Genomic DNA, 24236 nt, shown 5'->3' on the forward strand with positions numbered 1-24236 from the left:
TAATAATTTTTAAAAAGTAGAGCGAAAACAGAGTGTTAGATGGTGACTCCAGGCAGGAAAGAAAATCAGGGATAAATGCAAATGCCTGCAAGCGAGGAGGAGCCAGAAACGCCTTCCTGAGAAGTGACAGAACTTGGATGTCCACCCTGGGCCAGGGCGCCCCGACCGTCCACCCGAAAGGCCTCTAAGCTCGGCCACGAGGTCACCACTAATCCGAGATACACATAAGCGGGAGTGAGGCGCAGGGACCGGGTGCAGGCCAGCCTCGGGCCCAAGGCTCTGGGGACCGGGCGTCCCCGCGCTTCCCTCTGCGGGTCCTCTGCCTGCCGCGCGCCGGCGCCGACCGGGTTAACACAGGCCCCGGCCGCGGCGGCGGCGGCCGGCGAGTGTGCGCAGGCGCGGGGCGCGCAGGCGCGGGGCGCGCAGTGCGCCTGCGCAGAGCGCAGGGCGACGTGGCCGGCCGCAGCCCGGAAGTGCCCGCGGAAACGGTCGCCGCACCGCCGCTCCGAGCCGCCTGGGCCCGACGTCCGGCTGCTGCGTGGCGCCGCGCCGGCCTCGACCATGTTGAAGAAATTCGACAAGAAGGACGAGGAGTCAGGTGAGGGAGGCCGGGCCCGGGGCCCCTGCCGGTCCTGGAGCCGGAGGCCCTGGACCCGCCCGGCTCGCGGGAGTCCCCCCGGCGTCTGCGGGCGGCCCGCGCCTCCCCGGCCCCGCGTCCCCGCCTGTCACGGAGGGGCCCGCGCGCTCCCGGCGGCCTCCCGCCCGATCCTTCAGCGGTGGCAAGGGCCACGCCGCCGGGGTCCTGCGGCTCGAGGACGCTGGCCTCCGTTCACTCCCCGTCCCACACTGACCCTTGTCCACGATGTCTTGATGTTTTCGTTCGCCCTTACTGGGGACTGAGCCCGGGGACACTCAACCCTGAGCACCTCCCAGCCCTTTTTATACGTTATTTAGAGACAGGGTCTCGCTCAGTTGCTGAGGCTGGCCTCCACCTTGCGATCCTCCTGCCTCAGCCTCCAGAGCTGCTGGGATGACAGGCTCGCGCGGTGCCTGTATTTTGACATGCTATATATGCGTGGAGTATGACTTAGTCTAACGAGGGTCCCATTCTTATGGTTCGGCATGATGTGGACTTTCACTGGTGGTGCATTCATAGGTGAACGTAGAAAAGTTTCGTCCATCCCAAATAAAATAAAAAACAGGGCTGGGGATGTGGCTCAATGGCCAGGTGCCCCTGAGTTCCATCCCTTGTACCTCCCGCTAAATTAAAAAAAGGGAAAGTAATGTCCATTTCATTCCACTGTGTTTCCCATTCCCATCCTTCTCCCTTTCCCTCATTCCCCTGTCTCATCCAGCGGACTTCTATTTTCCCCACACCTTATTGTATGTTCGCATTCGCATATCAGAGAGAACATTCAGCCTTTGGTTTTGGGATTGACTTATTTCACTTAGCATGGTATTCTTCAACTCCATCCATTTACCAGCAAATGCCATCATTTCCTTCTTTATGGCTGAGTAATATTCCATTGTGTATATATACCACAGTTTCTTTCTCTATTCATCAATTGAAGGGCATCTAGGTTGGTTCCACAGTCTGGCTATTGTGAATCGAGCAGCTATGAACATTGATGTGGCTGCGTCACTATCATAGGCTGATTTTAAGTACTTTGGGTATAAACTGAGGAGTGGGATAGCTGGGTCAAATGGTGGGTCCATTCCATGTTTACTCTGAGGCATCTCCATCCTGCTTTCCAGAGTGGCTGCCCTAGTCTGCAGCCCCAGCAGCCATCCTTTGCTGAACGCCAGGCACTGTACCACGTCTTGACCCTGAGACTGCACTGGAACAGGTGGACACCGGGTGCCTGAGCTGGGAATGTTAGGATGACCTTTCAGGGGAGGAAATAGATGTCAACTAGGTTGTCACATATGTGATCACTTGTAAATATGACATCTGCCGTGAAGGACACCTAGGCACAGGCAGTTGCTGGTCCCTGGCATGTAGGGACTCAGTTAATTAGGGGGTTGCACGAATGAATGCAAGACATGGAATCCTCAGAGGCACCAAGGACTGTGCCCTGGCTGCTGGGTGACTTGGGGAGTGGCTTAGGGCAGAGTGGAGTCCCTTGCAGGACAGCCGTAGGCTCTGTGGACAGACTGCAGGGCCTTGATCGCCACCCGGAGGCATTTACACTTGACTTTGTAGATAATAGGCACACCTTTCCCTTCCCTGAGTCTGGGAGAAGTGCCCTTGTTATTTTGATGCTTAGAATTGAACATGCTAGGTAAGTGCTCTGAATTACATCTCCAGCCGTAGTTTGTTGGTTTTTTTTTTTTTTTTTTTGGGAACCTGGAATTGAACCCAGGGGTGCTTAACCGCTGAGCCACATCCCCAGCCCTTTTTAGATTATTTTTAGAGACAGGGTCTCACTGAGTTAGTTAGGGTCTTGCTAAATTGCTGAGGCTGGCCTCCAACTTGAGATCCTCCTGCCTCAGCCTCCAGAGCCGCTGGGATGACAGGCGTGTGCTACCGCACCTGGCCCCAGCCCTTTTTATTATTATTTTATCTTGAGACAGTATCTGGCTGAGGTGGCCAGGCTGAACTTAAACTTGCAAGCCTTCTGCTGTGGCTTCCTGAGTAGCTGGAGTTCCAGGCGTACACCACTGAGCCTGGCTTCTGGAATTTTTTTGAAATCAGGATCATAACCTGTTACTGATTTTCTCTCTTCTCCTTGACTCTAGGTGGAGGCTCCAACCCTTTCCAGCACCTTGAGAAGAGTGCAGTACTCCAGGAGGCAAGTGTCATAGTAACTCTCTGCCTTCCATCGTGAATGTCATCGATGCCGGCAGAATACCAACACAGAGTGCTGGTTCAAAGAACAGTCAGGGACCTGGCATGATCGCACATGCCTATAATCCCAGTGGCTCAGGAGGCTGAGGCAGGAGGATCACAAGGTGGAGGCCAGCCTCAGCCACTTAGCGAGGCCCTAAGCAACTTAGTGAGGCCCTGTCTCTAAATAAAATATAAAAAGGGCTGGGGAGGGGGCTCAGGGGTTAAGGGCTTCTGAGTTGGATCCTTGGTACCAAGAAAAAGGGAAGAAAGAAAGAAAACAACACTCTTAAGACACTAAGGTTGGCGTAGGCAATTCCCACAAATGTACTGGAGCGTCGTCAGCAGAAGGGGCCTGACCTGGGCTGGAAGGTGATGTGCTTGGTGGCTTCTTCCTAGGCCCGTGTCTTTAATGAAACTCCCATCAACCCTCGGAAATGTGCTCACATCCTGACCAAGATCCTTTACCTCATCAACCAGGTAGCAGGGCGAGGCTTGCGGGTTGGGGAAAGGGAGGCGGGATTGTCGCCTTTCACAGATCCCTGCGGGGCTGGGGCTGAGGCCTGAGGCTCTGGCCACGCTGGTCCTGAGGAGGTGCCTCAGGCCCTCCCTGAGCTCAGGCTTCCTTGCTGACCACAGGGAGAGCACCTGGGGACCACGGAGGCCACCGAGGCCTTCTTCGCCATGACCAAGCTGTTCCAGTCCAATGACGTGAGTGCCTGGCCCCAGCCTTCCTGGAGAGCAGAGGGTGGCGGGCAGGCCCAGGGAGGCCGGGCCTCCGGTCACCCGTTAGGTTGGAGGCTCCTGCTCCTCCCGCGGCCCTCCCACTCTTGGGGCTGACAGGGCGCGTCGTTTCTCACAGCCCACGCTGCGCCGGATGTGCTACCTGACCATCAAGGAGATGTCCTGCATCGCCGAGGATGTCATCATCGTCACCAGCAGGCAAGTCCCAGGCGGTCGGGGCTGCCCTGGTGGGTTCCGGGGACGGGCGCGTGTTTGCTCGGGCCTGGATGTATCCGGGTGCCCTGTCCTCTGTGTCCCTCGTGGCCCCTGGACTCTTCTCAGTCAACTGACCCAGCCTGGAACTTTCCAGAGACTTTCCTGAGTAGTAACAGAACACAAGACAGACAGACCATGAGAGGTCTAGGCCTGTGGACAGGCGCTGCTTTCTGCACGGGGCTGAGCGATTCTGGGGGCAGACGTCACTGAACAGTAATCCCTGTTCTTGTCAGACGGGGCTCAGTTTCCTTGATATTTTTCTCGCCGCAATTGTTTGGGGTATGCCCATACGCTCATTAGTAGATTCATTGATTCATGTGAAAAATATTTTATCAAGTGTGTATCAGTACACGTAGCTCGGGGAACGTGGCAGCAAACGAGACGGCTGTGGCAGCTGGGCAGGATGGCGCACATCTGTCATCCCAGCAGCTCGGGAGGCTGAGGCAGGAGGATCGCAAGGTGGAGGCCAGCCTCAGCCACTTAGCAAGGTCCCAAGCAACTCAGCGAGACCCTGTGTCTAAATAAAACATAAAAAGGGCTGGGGGTGTGGGCAAACGCCCAGAGGGCTCGCGTGCATTCTGGGACTCGGGATCCAGGCGAGCACGGGAACTGGATGGGAGGGGACAGGCCCAGGCGCCCTGCATCTCAGCCGTGCCCCCTCTTCCTGCAGCCTGACGAAAGACATGACGGGGAAGGAGGACAACTACCGGGGCCCCGCAGTGCGAGCGCTCTGCCAGATCACTGACGTGAGTCGCCACCCACAGGCGGACGCCGCTCCCTGAGCCAGGGTGGGGCGCGGGGCGCTGGGAGCCGCTTCTCCCCCACCCGCGTGCCCCAGTGCCCGCCGCCTCTCTCCTGAGGTCCCTCCGCCCCCTGTGCCCGCAGAGCACCATGCTGCAGGCCATCGAGCGCTACATGAAGCAGGCCATTGTGGACAAGGTGCCCAGTGTCTCCAGCTCCGCCCTGGTGTCCTCCCTGGTGTGTCACTGCCCTGGGACCTGCAGGGCATGGGGGTGGAAGACGGCTGCGTGCCCTTTCTGTCGGGAGCAGCAGGGAATCGGAACCAGCCTCCTGGGAGAGCCCGGGAAGGGCCTGGGGGGACAGGCGGCTGGGGCTGGGGTCCTGCGGAATCTGCCAGGGCGGGGCAGCAGGGCGGGAGCCAGGCTACCGGGAGGCCCTGGCTGCGTCTGAGGCGAGGGCAGTGCTGCCCACCTGCCCCCTGACGCGCCCTGCCGCCCACAGCACCTGCTCAAGTGCAGCTTCGACGTGGTCAAGCGCTGGGTGAATGAGGCCCAGGAGGCGGCATCCAGCGACAACATCATGGTCCAGGTGAGCCGTGGCCGGCAGAGATCTGGGACACTCTTGGGGCCCCTGCCGGTCATCCTTTTGTTTGTTAGGTCGTCATGGTGGGGAAACTTGTCGGGGGACTCTGGGAAGGAATCCAGGGTACCACCTGGGGGCTTGGGTTCAAGACTGCTCACCAGTCAGGCTTGGCGACGCACACCTCTGATCCCAGCGGCTTGGGAGGCTGAGGCAGGAGGATGGCAAGTTGGAGGCCAGCCTCAGCAACTTAGCGAGGCCCTAAGCAACTCAGGGAGATCCTGTCTCTAAATAAAATAGAAAAGGACTGGGGATGGGGCTCAGTGGGTAACGCAGTGGTCACTGGGTTCAATCCCTGGGACCAAAAAAAAAGTGCTGAGCGGTCCCTCTACCCAAATAGAGAAGTGGCTTTTCTTCTCTTCTCTTTTTTCCCTTTTCAGTTCTGAGATTGAACGCAGGGCCTTGCACATGGCCCTTGTTTGTTTATTTCTGATTGTTTTTGTGTTGTAGATAGACAGAATGCCTTTATTTTATTCGTTTATTTCTATGTGGTGCTGAGGATGGAACCCAGTGCCTCACACATGCTAGGCAAGTGCTCTACCACTGAGCCTCAGCCCCAGACCCAATTTATGTATTTTTATGAACTCATTTGTTGAGTACTGGGGATTGAACCTAGGGGTGCCCTACCACTGAGCTGCACCCCAGCACTTTTTATTTTTTCATTTTGCAACATGGTCTTGCTGGCCTCCAACTTGCGACCCTCCTGCCTTAGCCTCCCGGGTTGCTGGGATTGCTGGCCTGCACCGTCGGCTCTAGCTCAGTCAACTGTGTTGTGTTGTGTTGTGTTGTGTTTTGTCTGGGGATTGAACCAGGGGTGCTTCAGCACTGAGCTCCATCCCCAGTCATTTTTATGTTTTAAATTTGAGACGGGGTCTCCCTAAGTGGCTGAGGCTGGCCTCGACCCTGCAGTCCTCCTGCCTCAGCCTCCGGAGTCGCTGGATTACAGGCGTGGGCCACTGTGCCCGAATCGTCAGATGTCTTGACCCGCAGTTGAGCCCCTTTTGATGCGTGGGCTGTTGCAGTGCACCTGGCCCTCCCCGGGTCCCTCACCTCTCCTCTGCTGGCCTCCCTTCTGTTTTCATGAGCTCCCCACCACAAACAGCTTCTTTTTTTTTTAAATCTTGTTCCCTTTTTCTCTCTGGCTTCCACATACGAGGGGCAGCAGGCCCCTGGAGCGCTGAGCTGGCCCGATTCTCTTAACCTGGTGCTTTCCTGCAGACCAGTGCCTCCTCCCCGCGTCACACACCTGAGCTGCTGTCTCTGTCCCCTAGTACCACGCGCTGGGGCTCCTGTACCACGTGCGCAAGAACGACCGCCTGGCCGTCAACAAGATGCTCAGCAAGTTCACCCGGCACGGCCTCAAGTCGCCCTTCGCCTACTGCATGATGATCCGCGTGGCCAGCAAGCAGTTGGAGGAGGAGGACGGCAGGTGACGCTCGCCGCCTGGGGGGGCGGGGCCTGTCTGTCCTGGGCCGGCCTCCCCAACCAGCTCTCCTCCCGCGTCCTCTCGTAGCCGCGACAGCCCGCTGTTCGACTTCATCGAGAGCTGCTTGCGGAATAAGCACGAGATGGTGGTGTACGAAGCCGCCTCAGCCATTGTCAACCTGCCAGGCTGCAGCGCCAAGGAGCTGGCCCCAGCCGTGTCAGGTCACCACCGTCCCTTTGCCCACTGCACGTGAGCGCCCGCTGAGAGCCAGACCCTGAGCCAGGGGCTGGGGGAGGAAGGTGTCCTGAAACAGGCCAAGCTCTGGTGTGACGCCACCAGGGCCCATGAAGTGCCTGGGGTGACTTTTGGGGGAAGGCTCTTTTTTTTGGTATCAGGGACTGACCCCAGGGGTGCTTACCCACTGAGCCACACCCACAGCCTTTTTTATATTTTACTTAGAGACAGGGTCTCACTGAGTTGCTCAGGGCCTCGCTAAGTGGCTGAGGCTGGCCTCCAACTTTCGATCCTCCTGCCTCAGCCTCCCCAGCCCCTGGGATGACAGGTGTGCGCCACGTGCCCAGCTGGGAAGCCTATTTTTAATTCCATCTTTCCGCTAAAGAGGCTAAGATGAGGTTTTGGGTCTCTTCTAAAGCTCAGCAGGCTGGCTTGGCATGGAGAACGGCCTGTCGAAGGCCCTCAGGATTTGTAAAACCCTCACAGGAGCTGTTCCCCAGTGTCATAACAATCAGCCGTCCAGGGCCTGTCAGCCGCTCTGAGCAGGGCCTGGCACACAGCAGGTGTTCAGTCAGTGACACTCACTAGCACCAGGGGTTCTCACTGACCTGCAAGGGGGCTGCTCCCGGCTCAGGGGCCTAGGCCTGTGCCTGCTCTGCCCAGCAGCGAGGGCAGCCTGGCATGTTCCCTGTGTCTTCCCACAGTGCTCCAGCTGTTCTGCAGCTCGCCCAAGGCTGCTCTTCGCTATGCGGCCGTCCGCACCCTCAATAAGGTAAGAGTCCCATGGTGGGAAGAGAGGTCCTGACCCTTGGTGGGCTGAGCCAGCTGTGTTTTGTTCTGTTTTGTTTTGGGTCACAGGGAATTGATCCCTGGGGCGTTGGAGCACTGACTGCATCCCCAGCCCTTTTTGTGTTTTATTTAGAGACAGGGTCTTGCTGAGTTGCTTACGTCCTCACTAAGTGGCTGAGGCTGGCTCTATCTTGTGATCCTCCTGCCTCAGCCTCCTGAGCTGCTGGGAGGACAGGCATGCGCCACCGCGCCCGGCCAGTTGGTGCCGTTTTCTAGCCCCTGACCTGACTGATAAGAATGTAGACCTGGTCATGTGACTGTGTGTGGTGCTGGGGTCAGTCACTTTCTTCAGATGATGGACGTGTCGCAGGGTCTCGGACTGGGCCAGATTGTTGAAACAAAGTGACAGAACGGGTCCTGTCCTCTGCCTCTCGGCTCCCTGAACAGGTGGCCATGAAGCACCCGTCAGCGGTGACAGCCTGCAACCTGGACCTGGAGAACCTGGTCACAGACTCGAATCGCAGCATCGCGACGCTGGCCATCACCACCCTCCTCAAGACGGGCAGCGAGAGCAGCATCGACCGCCTCATGAAGCAGATCTCGTCCTTCATGTCGGAGATCTCGGACGAGTTCAAGGTCCCTGGGTCCCAGGGGTCGAGGCCCTGTGCCGCTGTCTGGGTCACAGACCTCGTACCAAGGTGGACCCGAGTTGCTGGTCAGCCTCGAGGCTCAGCCAAAGCAGTCACCTCATCCTTCAGGGGACTTGGCCCTGAGCAATATGCATGTCCTACCTCTGGTCCTTTATCTACTTGTCCTCTGAATCCAAAGAGCAGTGGCTTTGGCCAGTTGTGGTGGCACATGCCTTTCATCCTAGCAACTCAGGAGGCTGAGGCAGGAGGATCGCAAGGTGGAGGCCAGCCTCAGCAACTTAGCGAGGCCCTAAGCAACTCAGCGAGACCCTGTCTTTCAATAAAATATAAAAAGGGCTGGGGACGTGGCTCAGTGGTTAAGCACCCTGGGTTCCATCCCCAGTACCACAAAAACCCAGTTGGCACTAGCAAGCTGAATTGCTCAGGCCCGTGGCAGGGCTGTGGCTCATGTCTGTCTGTCTGGCTCAGGTGGTGGTTGTCCAGGCCATCAGTGCTCTGTGTCAGAAGTATCCTCGCAAGCACGCCGTGCTCATGAACTTCCTGTTCACCATGCTGCGAGAAGAGGTAAGGACAGGTCTCCTGGCAGGGAGGGACGGGTGCCGGCAGCAGGCTGGGCCTGCCGCTCCCCTCCTGGTGGGTGTGCTCAGAGCAGCCTGCTGGCCGGCTGGCTGGCTGGCTTTCCCGGTGCCTGCGGCCCTGTCAGCTCCTGTGGGTGAATCACGTCAACTTGCACCAATTGCTGGTGATCACAGTAGTAAGTGTGTGACTCACCGCCTGGCATCAGCCGCAGCAGATGCCCTAGGGCCATGTTCGCCCAGAAGACGGGAAACCGTTATGTTCTCACCTGGCCAAGACTAGTGCAGGAATATTCCAGGAGTTCTTCAGGGGGTTTCTTTTCCTTTCTTTCTTTTCTTTTTTTTTTTTTTGATTCTTTGTCATCCTTAGTCATCCATGACAGCAGGGTGCACTCTGACACATCACACACACGTGGAGTGTGACTCCCCATCCTTGTGGTGGGACAGGACGTGGAGTTTCCCTGGTCGTGTGTCCATGTGTGAACAGGAGAGTTCTGTGCCCTTCATTCCTCTGTCCTTCCCGTGCCCATCCCCCGCCCTTCCCCTCGTCCCCTTTGTCTCATCCACTGAACGTCTGTTCCCAACCCCTTATTGTGAGTCAGCATCCACACATCAGAGAGAACATTCAGCCTTTGGTTCTTTGGGATTGGCTTATTTCCCTTAGCATGATCGTTTCCAGCTCCATCCATTTACTGGCAAATGCTATCATTTCATTCTTCTTTAAGGCTGAGTAATACTCCGTTGTATATATGTACCACATTTTCTTGATCTGTTCATCTGCGGAAGGGCACTTAAGCTGCTTCCATAGCTTAGCTCTTGTGACTCGAGCTGCTGTAAAAACATCGATGTGGCTGTGTCACTGTCAAATGCTGACTTTGAGTCCTTTGGGTGTATATCTACAGGTGGTTTCTTGTGAAATGGATGCTAATAATGTGATAGTGGATCTGATTTTGCTCCTGACGTGAAGTAGTGATTTCACTGTTGGCTGTCTCAACAACACCAGTGAATTTTATAGGAGCAAACGCTCATGGAGTGGATTTGACCTCTTGATATGTGGTGCCCTTCACCCCAGCCCCAGGGTACCAAGGAGCAAGCAGTAAAGGGTGTCTTGAAGTTGCCCAAGAATGTCAGCCTAGTGAGTGTCCAGCTAGTAGGCTTGGCACTTTAGAGACACTGCCCAGTGCCAAAATAATAATAAAAAAAAAGGCTGGGGAAACAGCTTAGTGGTCGGATTCTTACGTGTGTGGGCGAGATCCTGGTTCCATCTCCAGTTGGGAAAAATAAAAATAAAGAAGAACGGGGAATCTGAGCTCAAGGGAGTGGCCTGCCAGTAAGTGTCTGGGCCCAGATCACCCTGGCTCCAGAGCCTGAGCCTTTCTCCTTGACCTTCCAACCTCCCAGGGAAATGCAGGTTTCCACATAGCAGGGAGGGTAAGACCTTTGCTTATTAGGCCGCAGCACTCAGACCTGAGACCTTGTCTTTAGAAACGGTTCTGTGCTCTTGCAGATGGTCCACCATCCTCCAGGCCAGGCAGGTGCCTGCCACGCCTTGGCACAGTGACTCTGACCTCCCAGGGGCCCCCAGGCTCCCTGACTGCAGCACTGACCTCGGAAGTAGTGTCACAGTGTACCTCTACGTACGAGCCTTACTGAGCTAATTATTTTGCAGATGGATTACATCTTGTTTATCCTTCAGAATAATCTCTGAGGCAAACATACTCATGGTGTGAAGCTTACTAAAGCAAAGTGACTTACCCATGGCCTAAAACACCAGTGCAGGGTGCATGCTTGTAATTCCAGGGACTCGGAGGCTGAGGTAGGAGAATTGCAAGGTGGAGGCCAGCCTTTGCAACTTAGCAAGCCCCTAGCTCAAAATAAAAAATAAAAAGGGCTGGTGTGTAGCTCAGTGGTAAAGCACCCCCTGGGTTCAATCCTCAATGGTAAAAACTAAAAATGAAAAGTAAGATGTTGCCAGGTGTGGTGACCCACGCCTATAGTCCCAGCGACTGGGGAGGCTGAGGCAGGAGGATCAAAAGTTGGAGGCCAGCCTCAGCAAAAGTGAGGCCCTGAGCAACTCAGCAAGACCCTGTCTCTGATAAAACATAAAAAGGGCCAGGGATGTGGCTCAGGGGTTAAGTGCCCCTGCGTTCAATCCCCGGTACCAAAAAATAAAAAGATTTCATTGAACTTTCTTCTCCAATGAGTAGCCAGGCCGAGCCTTTTGTTTTACCCAGAAAAGAGAGACAGCCCCAGAGAGCCAGGCACCCCGCCTCCAGACCCCGCGTTTGGATCTAGGTCCCTGGTCTCTGGAGGCAGCAGGGCCCCTTGCTCAGCCACCCCGCCCCCCACGCAGGGCGGCTTCGAATACAAGCGGGCCATCGTGGACTGCATCATCGGCATCATCGAGGAGAACGCGGACAGCAAGGAGACCGGACTGTCGCACCTGTGCGAGTTCATCGAGGACTGCGAGTTCACCGTGCTGGCCACCCGCATCCTGCACCTCCTGGGCCAGGAGGGGCCCAAGACCAACAACCCCTCCAAGTACATCCGCTTCATCTACAACCGGGTGGTCTTGGAGCACGAGGAGGTCCGAGCAGGTAGGTGGCCACAGCTGACGAGGGAGCCTGGCAGGCGGGACACGCCTGTTAAGAAAGACCTTAGCTGTCATCTAACGTTAATGATGCTACAAGCTCTGTAATTTAAGTTTCAAAATACGTTGCTCTTTAGGGTGTTTGTATTTGTTCTTATAATAGCAGATAAATTCATATACCGTAAGTTTTATGTAACTATGCAGTTCACCAAGCGACCATCTGTTTTTTCTTTTGTTTTTCATTTTGTTTTTGGCAGTTCTGGGGATGGAACCCAGGCCCTTAGCCTTCTAGGCCAGCACGCTACCACTAAGCCACACCCCCAATGGCCAAGCCACACCCCCAATCGCTAAGCCACACCCTGAGTGGCCAAGCCACACCCCACCGCTGAGCTACTCCCTCCCACTAAGCCACACCCCCAATCACTAAGCCACACCCCAACCATCAAGCCCTACCCAACTGCTAAGCCACTCCCATCCATGGAGCCACACCCCCAAACAAAGCCACACCCCCACCCCAAAGAAGGTCCTGTTCTTTGTTTTTAATTCGTTCTGTTCTTTTAAACCCCGCCAGGCAGGTTTTCTTCTTCCAGACCGCGTCACCGTTAAGTAGCGGTTTCTGCTCACATTTGCATTCCGCTGAGTGTGAACCGAGGCCCTCTGGAATCTGGGAAGGCCGCCCTGTGATCTGGCCGTAGTTAGCACGAAAAGAGCTCCCGCGACCAGGCGCGGTGGTGCAGGCCCGGGTCCCAGGGACCACAAGGCCAAGCCCAGGCCGCACCTCAGCGAGACCCTGTCTCTAAATAAAGAACAGACTGGGCTGCGGCGCAGTGGCTGAGGACCCCTGGGTTCCACTCCTGGGACCAAAAAAAAGAGGAGGCTGGGCCCCGGAGGCTGGGCCCCGGCTCGGTGGTGGAGCTTGCCTAGCAGTGTGAGGCGCTGGGCTGTTCCCGCCCCGCATGGAAAGGAATGAATCAGAATAAAGGCCTCGCGACGTCCAGGAAGGAATCGAGAAAAAGGAAACTAGCTCTGGACGCGGGTCCCGGGTGCCTCCTCTCCACTGAGTGGACGGGGTAGTTAGGCCCTGGGCGCCAGCACCCACCCGGAGCCGGTCACTGCGCGGGCGGGGCGCTGGGACGCCTGGCTCTCCTGTGCGCAGCCGCAGTGAGCACCGCCGTGCCCAGCGGGGGTGGGCAGGGTGCGTGGTGACCACATGTGCCTCCTAAACAGGTGCCGTCAGTGCTCTGGCCAAATTTGGAGCCCAGAATGAGGAGATGCTACCCAGCATCTTGGTGTTGCTCAAGAGGTGAGTCTGAGGGCTGGGGAGGTGGCTCAGCTGGTAGAGCGCTTGCCTTGCGAGCACAGGGCCCTGGGTTCGATCCCAGCACCGGAAAAAAACAAAAAAAAAGAAAGAGGTGAGTCTGAGCCCAGGGCCTGTTGGGCGACGCTGTCCCCAGGCCCAGGTCCCCGCGTGACGGAAAAGGGGAAGAAAGGTTCATATGCCTGTTGAGTTTAAGAGGCGTTAAAAAACCATACACAGGTCCCCCCACCAGATATGATCTTGGGTGATTTAAATTATTCCATTTAAAAAAATAGCTTTGTTGAGATGATTCACCTACCGCAGGATTCACATCTGAGGTGTGTGGTTCAAGGTGGGGCTGTGGGTCCACACAGAGCACTTGGCTAGCATGTGTGAGACCCCGATTCTACCCTAGCACTGTGAGTGAGTGGATGAATGGATCAGTCAATCGGTGTTTAATGTAGTCACAGAGTTGTGCAGCTAAGGCTGCAATCCAAATTTAAAACACTTTTGAGCGTAGTGCGGTGGTATGTGCCTGTAACCCCAGCTGCTGTGCAGTCTGAGGTGGGAGGATCGCAAGTTCAAGGCCAGTCTTGGCAACTTCAGTGAGACCCTGTCTCAAAATAAAAAATATGATGGACTGTATAGCTCAGTGGTAGAGTGCCCCTGGGTTCAATCCCCAGTACCACCAGAAAGAAAAGACCATCACCAGCTTGTGGGGTGGCGCACACCTACAATCCCAGCAGCTCGGGAGGCTGAGTCAGGAGGATCCTAAGTTGGAGGCCAGCCTCCGCAATTTACCAAGGCCCTAAGGAACTCAGTGAGAGCCTGTCTCTAAATAAAATATAAATAGGATTGGGGATGTGGCTCAGGGGTTGAGTGGCCCTGAGTTCAGTCCCCAATACCCCAAAAAAATGATCACCTCCTCCACAAAACCTATACCCATTCTTAGCCAATTCTCATTCATTCAGCCTCTCCGGTTCCAACACATGCAATGTACTTTTTTTTCTTTTTGGTTCCAGGGATTGAACCCAGGGGCACTTCACCACTGAGCCACATCCCCAGCCCTTTTTATTCTTTATTTAGAGACGGCCTCACTGAGTTGCTTAGGGCCTCACTTTTGCTGAGGCTGGCTTTGAACTCATGATCCTCCTTCTCATCCTCCCTAGCTGCTGGGATGACAGGCATGCGCTACGCTTTTGACATAAGCTGTTGATAGAGAAGCTTGCTACCCTCACCGGTGGGCTTTAGGGAGAGGGCCCAGGGCGTAGGGATATGCTGCCTCCTAGCTCATTATGAGTCCCAGGGGCCCCTCTGCATCTTGGGGGGTCTTTCTGCTTGTTGGTTTTGGCCTTTTCTTGGCGGTGCTGACCCAGGGCCTTGCCGCACTGGCAAGCGAGCCACCACTGGGCGCCATCCCCGCCCCTCAGGCTGTGTTCGAGGGTGGCCGGGTGCCGTCTCTGGGACTGAGCTCTCTGAGCTCCAGGAGGCCCCTTCCTCCTGCCTCCCATGGACGAAGCTTTGAGGGTCCTTCCTGCCAGCCCTGCTGGGCTGCGGTCGGCAGCTCCTCGTGTCCCGGCTGCAGGTGTGTGATGGATGACGACAACGAGGTCAGGGACCGCGCCACCTTCTACCTGAACGTCCTGGAGCAGAAGCAGAAGGCCCTCAACGCAGGCTACATCCTCAACGGTGGGTCTCCCAGGGCGGGGAAGGCCAAGACAGGACTCCCACCAGACTTTCCTGGCAACCTCAGAAGACCCAGGGTCATGCGGGTCCCTCCCGTGTGGGTGGGAACAGCTCGTCAATTGGAAATACCGTTAATAAAAAAAGTTCTGCAGGGCACAGTGGTGCACGCCTGTCATCCCAGAGGCTGCAGAGGCTGAGGCAGGAGGATCGCAAGGTGGAGGCCGGCCTCAGCAACTTAGTGAGGCCCTAAGCAACGCAGTGAGACTCTGTCTCTAAATAAAATTCAAAAAGGGCTGGGGATGAACCCCCTAGGATTTGTAAGTTGGGGGCCCCAGGGCCTCAGTCCTCTGTGGTGGTTCCGGGTGCACATTCTGTTGTGTTACACAGGCCAAGTGACCTCTCTCCCACCGGCCTCTAGGTCTGACCGTGTCCATCCCTGGCCTGGAGAGGGCTCTACAGCAGTATACTCTAGAACCATCGGAGAAACCTTTTGACCTCAAGTCTGTGCCCCTGGCCACCACGCCCATGGCAGAGCAGAGAACAGGTGAGGCCTGTGTCCTTCCCAGAGGCCCTCGGGTCTCGGCCTCCACTGGAGGGTCTCAGCGGGCTGGGTGGGTTGGGCCCAGCTCTCCTGGCTCGGAGCCCCCAGCTCCAGGGGGAGGAGACGCACGTACTTGGGGTGCTCGCTCTTGTTCTTCATGTGCTGCGCATCCTGAGGCTGCTGGGATCCATAGTTCAGGGAGAGTCCTAGGGGCAGCACCCCACCACCCGCCCCTGGGGCTGCTGGTCAGTGCATGCGTTTGTCCCTGCAGAGACCACCCCCATCTCAGCCGTCAGACAGCCTGAGAAAGTGGCCGCCACCCGGCAGGAGATCTTCCAGGGTGAGTAGCAGTGCCCACGTGGGCCACGTGCCGTCCAAAGCCTGGCCACAGGAGTGCATGGGACTGGGTCATGTCCTCAGGGGGCTCAGAACCTGAGAGGACCTTAGTTTAGGGGCTGGGGACGTAGCTCAGTGGTAGAGCTCTTGCTTCTCACATGCGAGTCCCTGGGTTCCATCCCCAGCGTGACAAAATAAGTAAAAAGTTGATCGGGTCTCTCCCGGTGCTGGGCCCCAGGGAGAGCTTCTGCCCACTCTCAGCTACGAGGGCCCTTTGTATCGTAGGAAGTGGAAGTTCAGGGAGACAAAGTCATTGGCCCGCTGGGCAGAGGTGCATGCCTGCCATCCCATCGGCTCGGGAGGCTGAGGCAGGAGGATCGCGAGTTCAAAGCCAGCCTCTGCAAAAGCAAGGCCCTAAGCAACTCAAGTGAGACCCTGTCTCTAAATAAAGTGCAAAATAGGGCTGGGGACGTGGCTCAGTGGTCAGTTACCCCTGAGTTTAATCCCCAGTACCTCTTAAAAAAAAGGCATTAGCCCAAGGTAGCCCAGATAGAAAATGGAAGCGCTGGAATTAATTAAGATCCAGTTCCAACTGGCCCCCAGCTGCTACTTGCCCCAGTCCTGAGGGCTTAGGTCCCCAGAGCACAGCAGTTCAGGATGTCTCATGCAGCGCAGCTGAGGTTCAGAGGTACGCGTACTTTTGTTGTTATTCCGCTTGCGTTCGGTTTACATTGTTTGTGAGGTTTTACTCAGGCATCCAGCCGTTCCTCTAGTCTCACATTTTTAATTTATTTATTTTTGGTACTGAGGATTGAACCCAGGGGTGCTTAACCCCTGAGCCACATCCCCAGCCCTTTTAATATTTTATTTAGAGACAGGGTCTCGCTGAGTTGCTTTTGGCCTCACTAAATTGCTGAGATTGGCCTCCAACTTGCAATCCTCCTGCCTCAGCCTCCTGAACCACTGGGATTACAGGCGGGTGCCACCACGCCCGGTTCAATGCATTTGTATTTCACAGTGCTGGGGATGCAAACGCAAACCAGGGCCTCCTGCGAGCTGGGCAGTTGCTCTACCACTGAGCCGCCTCCCCAGCCTCGTCTTGCTGCTGCTGCTTGTTTTGTTTTGTTTTTCCTTGTTGAGTCAGGGTCTTTGTGTTTCTGAGGCTGACTTCACACTGGAGATCCTCCTGCCTCGGCCTCACAGCTTGTCTTGCATTTTTAAGAGCAGAGACTACATGATTAATTAGCAAACCATTTTCCCCACTGAGTCTTACTTCAAGGACCAGCCTACGCCATTCTTCCTTCATGACGTTCTTTCTGATCTCCTGAGCTCAGCATTTCCACCCCAGCGGTTCTGTTTCCTGGGTGCTGCGTAGGTCTTCAGATGTCCCGTCTTTATTTTCTGGGTCTTATCGCAGCACTCAGCACGCTGCATTTCTTGCTCACAGTGAGCTCTCATTGTGGATTTTAAATGAAATCCCCTTCTGGAGCCTGTCTTCTGTTCACATACTCTCTTTTTTGTGGGGAGGGGAATGCCATGGATTGACCCAGGAGCCTTTAACCACTAAGCCGCCTCCCCAGCCCGATTTTGTATTTTTTTTAGAGACAGTCTCGCTGAGTTGCGTAGGGCCTCACTAAGTGGCTGAGGCTGGCCTCCAACTTGTGATCCTCCTGCCTCAGCCTCCCGAGCCGCTGGGATGACAGGCCTGGGCCACTGCATCTGCCCAGCTGATTTGCTTGTTCTGAGGTCCCATGTAGGACAGGGGAGGAGAGTATTCCTAGGAGGAGGTACAACCTGATCAAGTGAGAGAAATGAGAAACGTGCAGATCCACTCAGGAAGCGGTTGGGAGGCGGTACTGTCCACACGGGCGCCCTTTCCAAGGGCTGAAGACCTCGCGCGGTGGCTGTGGGGTTACTGGGAACCACCCCACGCTGTGGGGTGGGGAGGCTGAGTGTCTGCGCCTGTGGGTTTAGAGCAGTTGGCAGCGGTGCCTGAGTTCCACGGGCTGGGGCCCCTCTTCAAGTCCTCGCCTGAGCCGGTGGCCCTCACCGAGTCCGAGACGGAGTATGTCATCCGCTGCACCAAGCACACCTTCAGCGACCACATGGTGTTCCAGGTGAGCGGGCAGCCGAGCGCCTGCTGGCTGTGCCTGTCGCTCCCACGTCCCCCGGGTCCTGGCGCTGCCTCTCGGGGTGGTCAGCTGCCCGACTTGACGACAGGCTCTGTCGCCAGCAGGTGCGGCTCCTGCACGTCCCCACCAGGCCCTCGCTGGCTCCTGAGCGTGGGCTGAGGCAGGGGCTCCCGGGCGGCTTGACGTGGCCCTGGGGCTGCCGCTGAGCTTCTCTCCCCTCTCCGGTCCAGTTTGACTGTACAAACACCCTCAACGACCAGACGCTGGAGAACGTCACCGTGCAGATGGAACCCACAGAGGCCTACGAGGTGCTCTGCTATGTGCCCGCCCGGACCCTGCCCTACAACCAGCCTGGGACCTGCTACACGCTGGTGGCCCTGCCCAGAGAAGACCCCACAGCTGGTGAGCCCTCTCTGGGGGCTGCGGGTGGGTGACTCCTTGGGAATGGTCTTGATGATGACTTCTGTGATGTTCATGTTGTCATTATTCACATCGACTCAGACATATTCCCGTGTACGTCTGTGTACACACAGACGTACACATAAACATTGAATTTTTTTCTGTTTTTTTGGGTACCAGGGATTGAACTCAGAGGTGCTCAGCCCTCGAGCCCCATCCCCGGCCTTTCTTTTGTATTTTGGAGAAAGGGTCTTGGAGAGTTGCTGAGGGCCTTTCTCAGTGGCTGAGGCTGGCCTCCAACCTTCGATCCTCCTGCCTCAGCCTCCCAAACCGATGGGATTACAGGCGTGCACCACGCGCCCAGCTATCTTAATTATAATTCATATTTATATAAACATCTTACTTATATAAATATATTAATTTCTATGTTAGTACAATACTTACGTCAGTCGTAATATTTATATATTTGTAGGTATTCAGTGTGTGTAATATTCACGTGTTTTAGGTATCATGCCGTGTTTATGTCATTCATACTTATGTAAAGACACCCGTGCTGTGCTCGTCACTCTGTCTGTACTGGTCAGCACCGTGTGACCGGGACTTAGTCCAGGTCCTTTCCCTCTGTCGCCTCGCTCCCTGCTCGGAGCAGACCTGCAGGAGCGAGCAGCTTCCTTACTCGCGGCTGAGCACGGAGGCCGGGCTCCGTGGACCCAGCCTGTCTGGTCCTCACGCCAGTCACCATGTCACCTTTCAGCATGTCACCTTGCCCCTCGGGGACAGACACACTCACTCACACAGCCCACGTCCACTCCTTTTCCACCCTGTGACGCGACATGGACAGGGCCTCTGGGCGCCGTGTCTGCCCCTTCCTCAGATGTGGCCTGACGCTGCTGTCCTTTGCGGTGGCACCTCCGCCGGCCTGCTGGGGTGGGGGGTGTCGCTGCTGCCACAGGGCCGGCTGCCCCTGAGGAGGGCCGGTCACCTGGCCACGGCCGATCTTCCCCTCAGTGGCCTGCACGTTCAGCTGCATGATGAAGTTCACCGTCAAGGACTGCGACCCCACCACCGGGGAGACGGACGAGGAAGGCTACGAGGATGAGTACGTGGTAAGCAGGCGGCCGCGGCCTTCAGAACGGTCTGCGGCTGTTGTTGGCTTTTTTGCTGTTTTGTTTTTTCCGAGGGCCGCTAGTAACTCCCTGGCAGAGTGCTGACCTAGCACATCTGCGTCTCCGGGTTCAGTCCTCAGTGCTGGAAAAAAGCAACCCAAAGAATTTATTTGTTTATTTATTTTAACTTGAAAAATTCATGTTCCCATGTAAAAAGAAAATGTGAGCCAGGACGGCGGTGCACACCTGTCACCCAGCAGCTCAGGAGGCTGAGGCAGGAGATCCCAAATTTTGAGGCCATCCTGGCCAACTTCACAAGGCTAAGTCTCAAAATAAAAAATGAAAAGGGCTGGGGATATAGTTCAGCGGTAGAATGAACCTAGGTTCAACCTCCAGTACCGTAAAAAAAGGCAGAAAGCAGAAAGGAAGGGCTGGTGGCTCTCGCCTGCTCTTCAGCAGCTCTGGAGGCTGAGGCGGGAGGATCAAAGGTTTAAGGCCAGCCTCAGCAATTTAGTGAGACCCTGTCTCAGAATTTAAACAATGGATCTGGGGATGTGGCTCAGTGGTAGAGCACCTCTGGGTTCGATCCCCAGTACAAGCAAAAATTAAAAATAAAAAAGAAAGAAAAGAGGACACTTATGGGCCAGAGAGATCAGGTGCTTGTCTAGCTTGTGCAGCGCACCCTCAAAAAAATGGAATAGAAAGAAAACTTGGGAAATACAAAAACAAAATACAAACATTACCCATAAACCTTAGGAGTCCTTTTGTTAAGGGAAATTCATAACTGAGATCATGTATGTAACTTGTATGTTATAGAGGCTTTGGGTTTTTACTTAAAACCCTCATATATTTTCCTGTATCATTAGATATACTTCAGAAACACCTTTCTTTTCTTTCTTCTATGCTGAAGATGGAACCCAGGGTCTTGTGCTTACTAAACACATGCTCTCTCTCACTGAGCTAAACCCCCACCCCTAACAATTTTTAATGACTTTAAAATATTTCATCACGGGCACAGTGGCTTAGGAGGCTGAGGCAGGAGGACTGCAAGTTGGAGGCCAGCCTCAGTCACTTAGTGAGGCCCTAAGCAACTCAGCTTTACTCAGACCCTGTCTCTAAATAAAATATAAAAGGGCTGGGGATGTAGCTCAGTGGTTATGAGCCCGAGTTCAATCCCTGGTACCAAAAAAAAAAAAATCAGCTGGGCACAGTGACACATGCCTGTAATCCCAGAGACATGGGAGGCTGAGACAGGAGAATTCCAAGTTCCAGGCCACTTTGGCAACTTAGCAAGACCCTCAGCAACTTAGAACCTATCAAAATAAAAAGGACTAGGCCTGGGGATGGGGCTCAGCGGTAGAGCGCTTGCCTAGCACATGTCAGGTACTGGGTTCCATCCTCAGCACCACATAGGAATAAACAAGTAAAGGTATTGTGTCCATCCACAACTAAAAAGTAAAGATTTTTTTTTTCATGTACTGGGGATTGAGCCCAGGGGCACTTGACCACTGAGCCACATCCCCAGCCCTATTTTGTATTTTATTTAAAGACAGGGTCTCACTGAGTTGCTTAGGGCCTCACTCTTGCTGAGGCTGGCCTCCAGTTTTCAATCCTCCTGACTCAGCCTCCCATGCTGCTGGGGATGACGGCGTGTGCCACCAAAAATTTCTTTAAAAATTAAATAAAATTTAAAAAGTAATAAAAAGGTCTAGGGATGCAGCTCAATGGCAGGGCACCTCAGGGCCCCCACCCAAAAAAAAAAAAAAAAAAACGGAGAGCTAAAGAACTGGTGGCTTCTCCCGCGCACCTTGCCCCTGAGTGACTGAGCAGGGAGGCTGTCCCTGGATACCCGCTCCTCGGGACCACTCCAGGCAGGTCACGAGGACGTGCCTCCCAGCACACACTCCAGGACCGGCCGGACACTCTCCTGGCGCTGGGCACCCAGCCACCTCCTCAGTGTCCGGGTCAGGCGAGGTGCAGGGCAGCAAGAGAGGATGATTCGAGTGGCAGCCCAGGGGGAGGGGCAGGGAGACGGCGTCTGACCTCTGCCCCCTCTGCAGCTGGAGGACCTGGAAGTCACCGTGGCCGACCACATCCAAAAGGTCATGAAACTGAACTTCGAAGCCGCCTGGGATGAGGTGGGGGACGAATTTGAAAAGGAGGAGACGTTCACCTTGTCCACCATCAAGACGCTGGAAGGTGAGTCCCAGGGATGCCTGCCTGCCCGTCGGACCCTTGGGCGTTCCGGAGGTGTCCCCCCATGGCTTCCAAAGACCCAGGGCCATGTCCAGAGCCCGTACCTTTAATGCAGCTTCACCAAAAGCCATTCAGAGCACGGGGGACTGGTAGTGCCACAAATGAGAGACAAGAGCTGGGCGCGGTGGCACACGCCTGTCATCCCCAGCAACTCTGGAGGCTGAAGCAGGAGGATCGCAAGTTGGAGGCCAGCCTCAGCAACTTAGCGATACTATAAGCAACCTAGCGAGACCCTGTCTCCAAATAAAAAATAAAAAGGACTGGGGATGTGGCTTAGGGGTTGAGCACTCCTGGGTTTAATTTCTGGCACCAAAAAAATGAAAACATAAGAGACAAGAGACATGGTGTGGGGTGGGGGATGTGGCCACTAGGAGAAGGTAGAGGCATGCTTAGCGGGTCCTGGGCTTGACCTCCAGGACCACACACACACACAGACATGACGCCGTGCTGCTGGGCTTCCTCCCTACAGAGGCTGTGGGCAATATCGTGAAGTTCTTAGGAATGCACCCTTGCGAGAGGTCCGACAGAGTGCCGGAGAACAAGAACACGCACACGCTGCTCCTGGCAGGTGAGCAGCCTCTCCGGTGGGAGGGCCTGGGCAGCTTACGGGTAGGAATGCTGCTGGATCCTGGACTGCAGACTCCCCTGGGAACATGGGGAGTCAAAAATCTACTGTGTTTAAAATTCACGAAGTATAAAAAGATTGGTAACAAGATAATCCGACTCCTACGAAGCACCATGCTTGTAATCTCAGTGGTTTGGGAGGCTGAGGCAGGAGGATCGCAAGTTGGAGGTCAACCTCAGTAATTTAGCAAGGCCCTCAGTGACATCCTGCCTCTAAATAAAATATAAAAGGCTGGGGGTGTGGATCCGTGGTTAAGCTCTCCTGGGTTCAATCCCTGGTACCAAAAAAGAAAAAAAAAAAGAAGAAAGATACCCCACTCCTTGTCTTCTCTAACAGCAATTCAGCCATTTTATGGCTATGAAGGCTAACACTTTTTTTTTTTTTTGGAGGTGCTGGAAGACCACCCCAGGCCTGGCACATGCCAAGCAAGCACTCTACCACAGAGCTACATCCCGTTTTTGGTTTTTGTTTTTTGATTTAATTTTATTTTCGAGACAGGGTCTTGCTAAGCTGTCCAGGATGACCTCAAACTTGGAATCCACCTGCCCCGGCCTCCTAAGTAACTGCAGTTCAAAACTGCCTGGTTTTTGTTTTGCTGTCTTAACCCACACATTTCTGCAAGAATAGTATGTCTATTGTGTAATTTGCTTTTGGCTTTATAATGCATCTGGGAGGTAGTCCCTGTCAATATATAGAGCTTGCTTGCTTTTTCTCTCCCCCACCCCCCCAGATGTGCTGGGGGTTGAACCTAGGGGTACTTAATCACTGAGCCACATCCCTAGCCCTTTTTTTGTTTGTTTCTTTGAGACACGGTCTCTCACTAAGTTGCTGAGGCTGGCCTCCAACTTTTGATCCTCCTGCCTCAGCCTCCCCAGCCGCTGGGATGACAGGCGTGCACCTCGGAGCCTGGCATGATCCTGTGTTCAGTGCAAAGAGGGCCGTGCAGTTACCATACCCAAAACAATTAAGAAAAGGAAATGGGATTTTTTTTTAGCTGAGTGTTTATAAACAGGGTAGGGAGGGTGCTGTGCTTCACTGCCTGCTCCCAGCTGACAGCCCCAAACCCCTCATTTCTGGCCACACTGAAGTAACTCTGTCCCCTGGGTCTCGCAGACACCTGCTCTGTGGTTTCCTCCTGGTGGGGCTGTCCCTTCATCTGTTGTCAGATTTAGCCCCGCGTCTGAGATCCTCTGTGGCATCAGGTGCATGTCCGTGAAGTCACCAGAGCTCGGAGGACGCCGGAAACATCCTCCTCCTGTGTGGCTCTGGGTTCAGGAGCCCAGCTCTGCTTCCCTCTTCCCTGCAGAGCCACTCGATCTGACCCTCCGCTGGGCCCTGCCATCCTTTCTGCCTTCCTCTCCAGCCTGCCTCTCTTCCCTCCCAGGTGTGTTCCGGGGCGGTCACGACGTCCTGGTGCGCTCCCGACTGCTGCTTTTGGACACAGTGACCATGCAGGTGACAGCCAGGAGTTCCGAGGAGCTGCCAGTGGACATCATCTTGGCATCCGTGGGCTAAGGGGCCAGCTGCAGAGCCCTTGTCGTTCCTCTTCCCCCAACATGATGCAGAAATCCTGCTTCCCCATGAAAGGGTGGAAACGCTCTCAAGCCTTCATACTGAAAAACGACCGGGAATCATCATGGGTTTCTTTAAAAATTCCACGCCCCCCCAGAACTGCTAGGGGGTAACTTTTTTTTTAATAGAGGATTATTTTAGCTTTTAGTGTGTCCCAGGTCTGGCTGCCTGGCCTGAGAGGGAAGGGACATCCCAGTTGAGTAAAATGTTCACACCCTGACGTCCCCAAAGCAGTCACCTTCCTACTATAATAAATCAGCATGTATTTATTGAATGACTGCTGCTTCCGCAGACTCCTGCTCAGGGGCCTTCCTGGTGGAAGGCCGGTGGCTGTGGAATCTTCTACCCATGCTGCCCCAGCCGGGCAGGAGCAGTGCAGGTTTGCTGGGGGAGGTCAGCTCCTGGGGTCCCAGCCCTTCATTTTACAGATGGCACCTGGCAACGTCAGAGGGTTGGGTTGTGAACCGGCTGTGATCCAGCGTTTTCGTCAGCTTTTCTGCTCCTGTTACCAAAAGACCTGATAAGAACAGCTGCAGAGGAGGAGGAGTGGGTTTGGGGCTCACGGGGCAGAGAGCTCAGTCCACAGACGGCCGGCTCCGTTCCTCGGGCCTGAGGGGAGGCTGAACCTCATGGAGGAAGAGTGTGGTGCAGGGAAGCAGCTCCCCTGGGGACCAGGAGGCAGAGAGACTCCACTCCCAGATGCACATGTGTCCCCAGAGCCAGGCCCCAGTGCCACCTCCTCACCACACCACCTGCCTCCAGGTGCCCCCAGCGGATCCCCCAGGGAGCCAGGCACGGACCGGGTTGAGGCTCTCA

The 24236-nt window shown here is 55.2% G+C and overlaps 1 protein-coding gene across 1 annotated transcript; it reads left to right on the forward strand.

Moving 5' to 3' along the window:
* Positions 1-440: 440 nt before the first annotated feature.
* COPG1 (COPI coat complex subunit gamma 1) lies at positions 441-23431 on the forward strand. The gene is made up of 24 exons (XM_079122109.1): positions 441-598; positions 2740-2792; positions 3227-3307; positions 3467-3538; positions 3690-3769; positions 4497-4572; positions 4712-4804; positions 5069-5155; positions 6478-6635; positions 6720-6853; positions 7571-7638; positions 8103-8291; positions 8774-8869; positions 11234-11477; positions 12698-12773; positions 14353-14456; positions 14872-14997; positions 15266-15334; positions 17305-17447; positions 17693-17864; positions 18870-18967; positions 21028-21166; positions 21693-21791; positions 23233-23431. The coding sequence occupies exons 1-24, from the start codon at positions 562-564 to the stop codon at positions 23361-23363; spliced, it is 2625 nt and encodes an 874-aa protein (XP_078978235.1). The 5' UTR covers positions 441-561; the 3' UTR covers positions 23364-23431.
* The last annotated feature ends 805 nt before the right edge of the window (positions 23432-24236 follow it).

Source organism: Sciurus vulgaris (assembly GCF_902686455.1).
Source record: "Sciurus vulgaris genome assembly, chromosome: 19".
Lineage (NCBI taxonomy): Eukaryota > Metazoa > Chordata > Mammalia > Rodentia > Sciuridae > Sciurus > Sciurus vulgaris.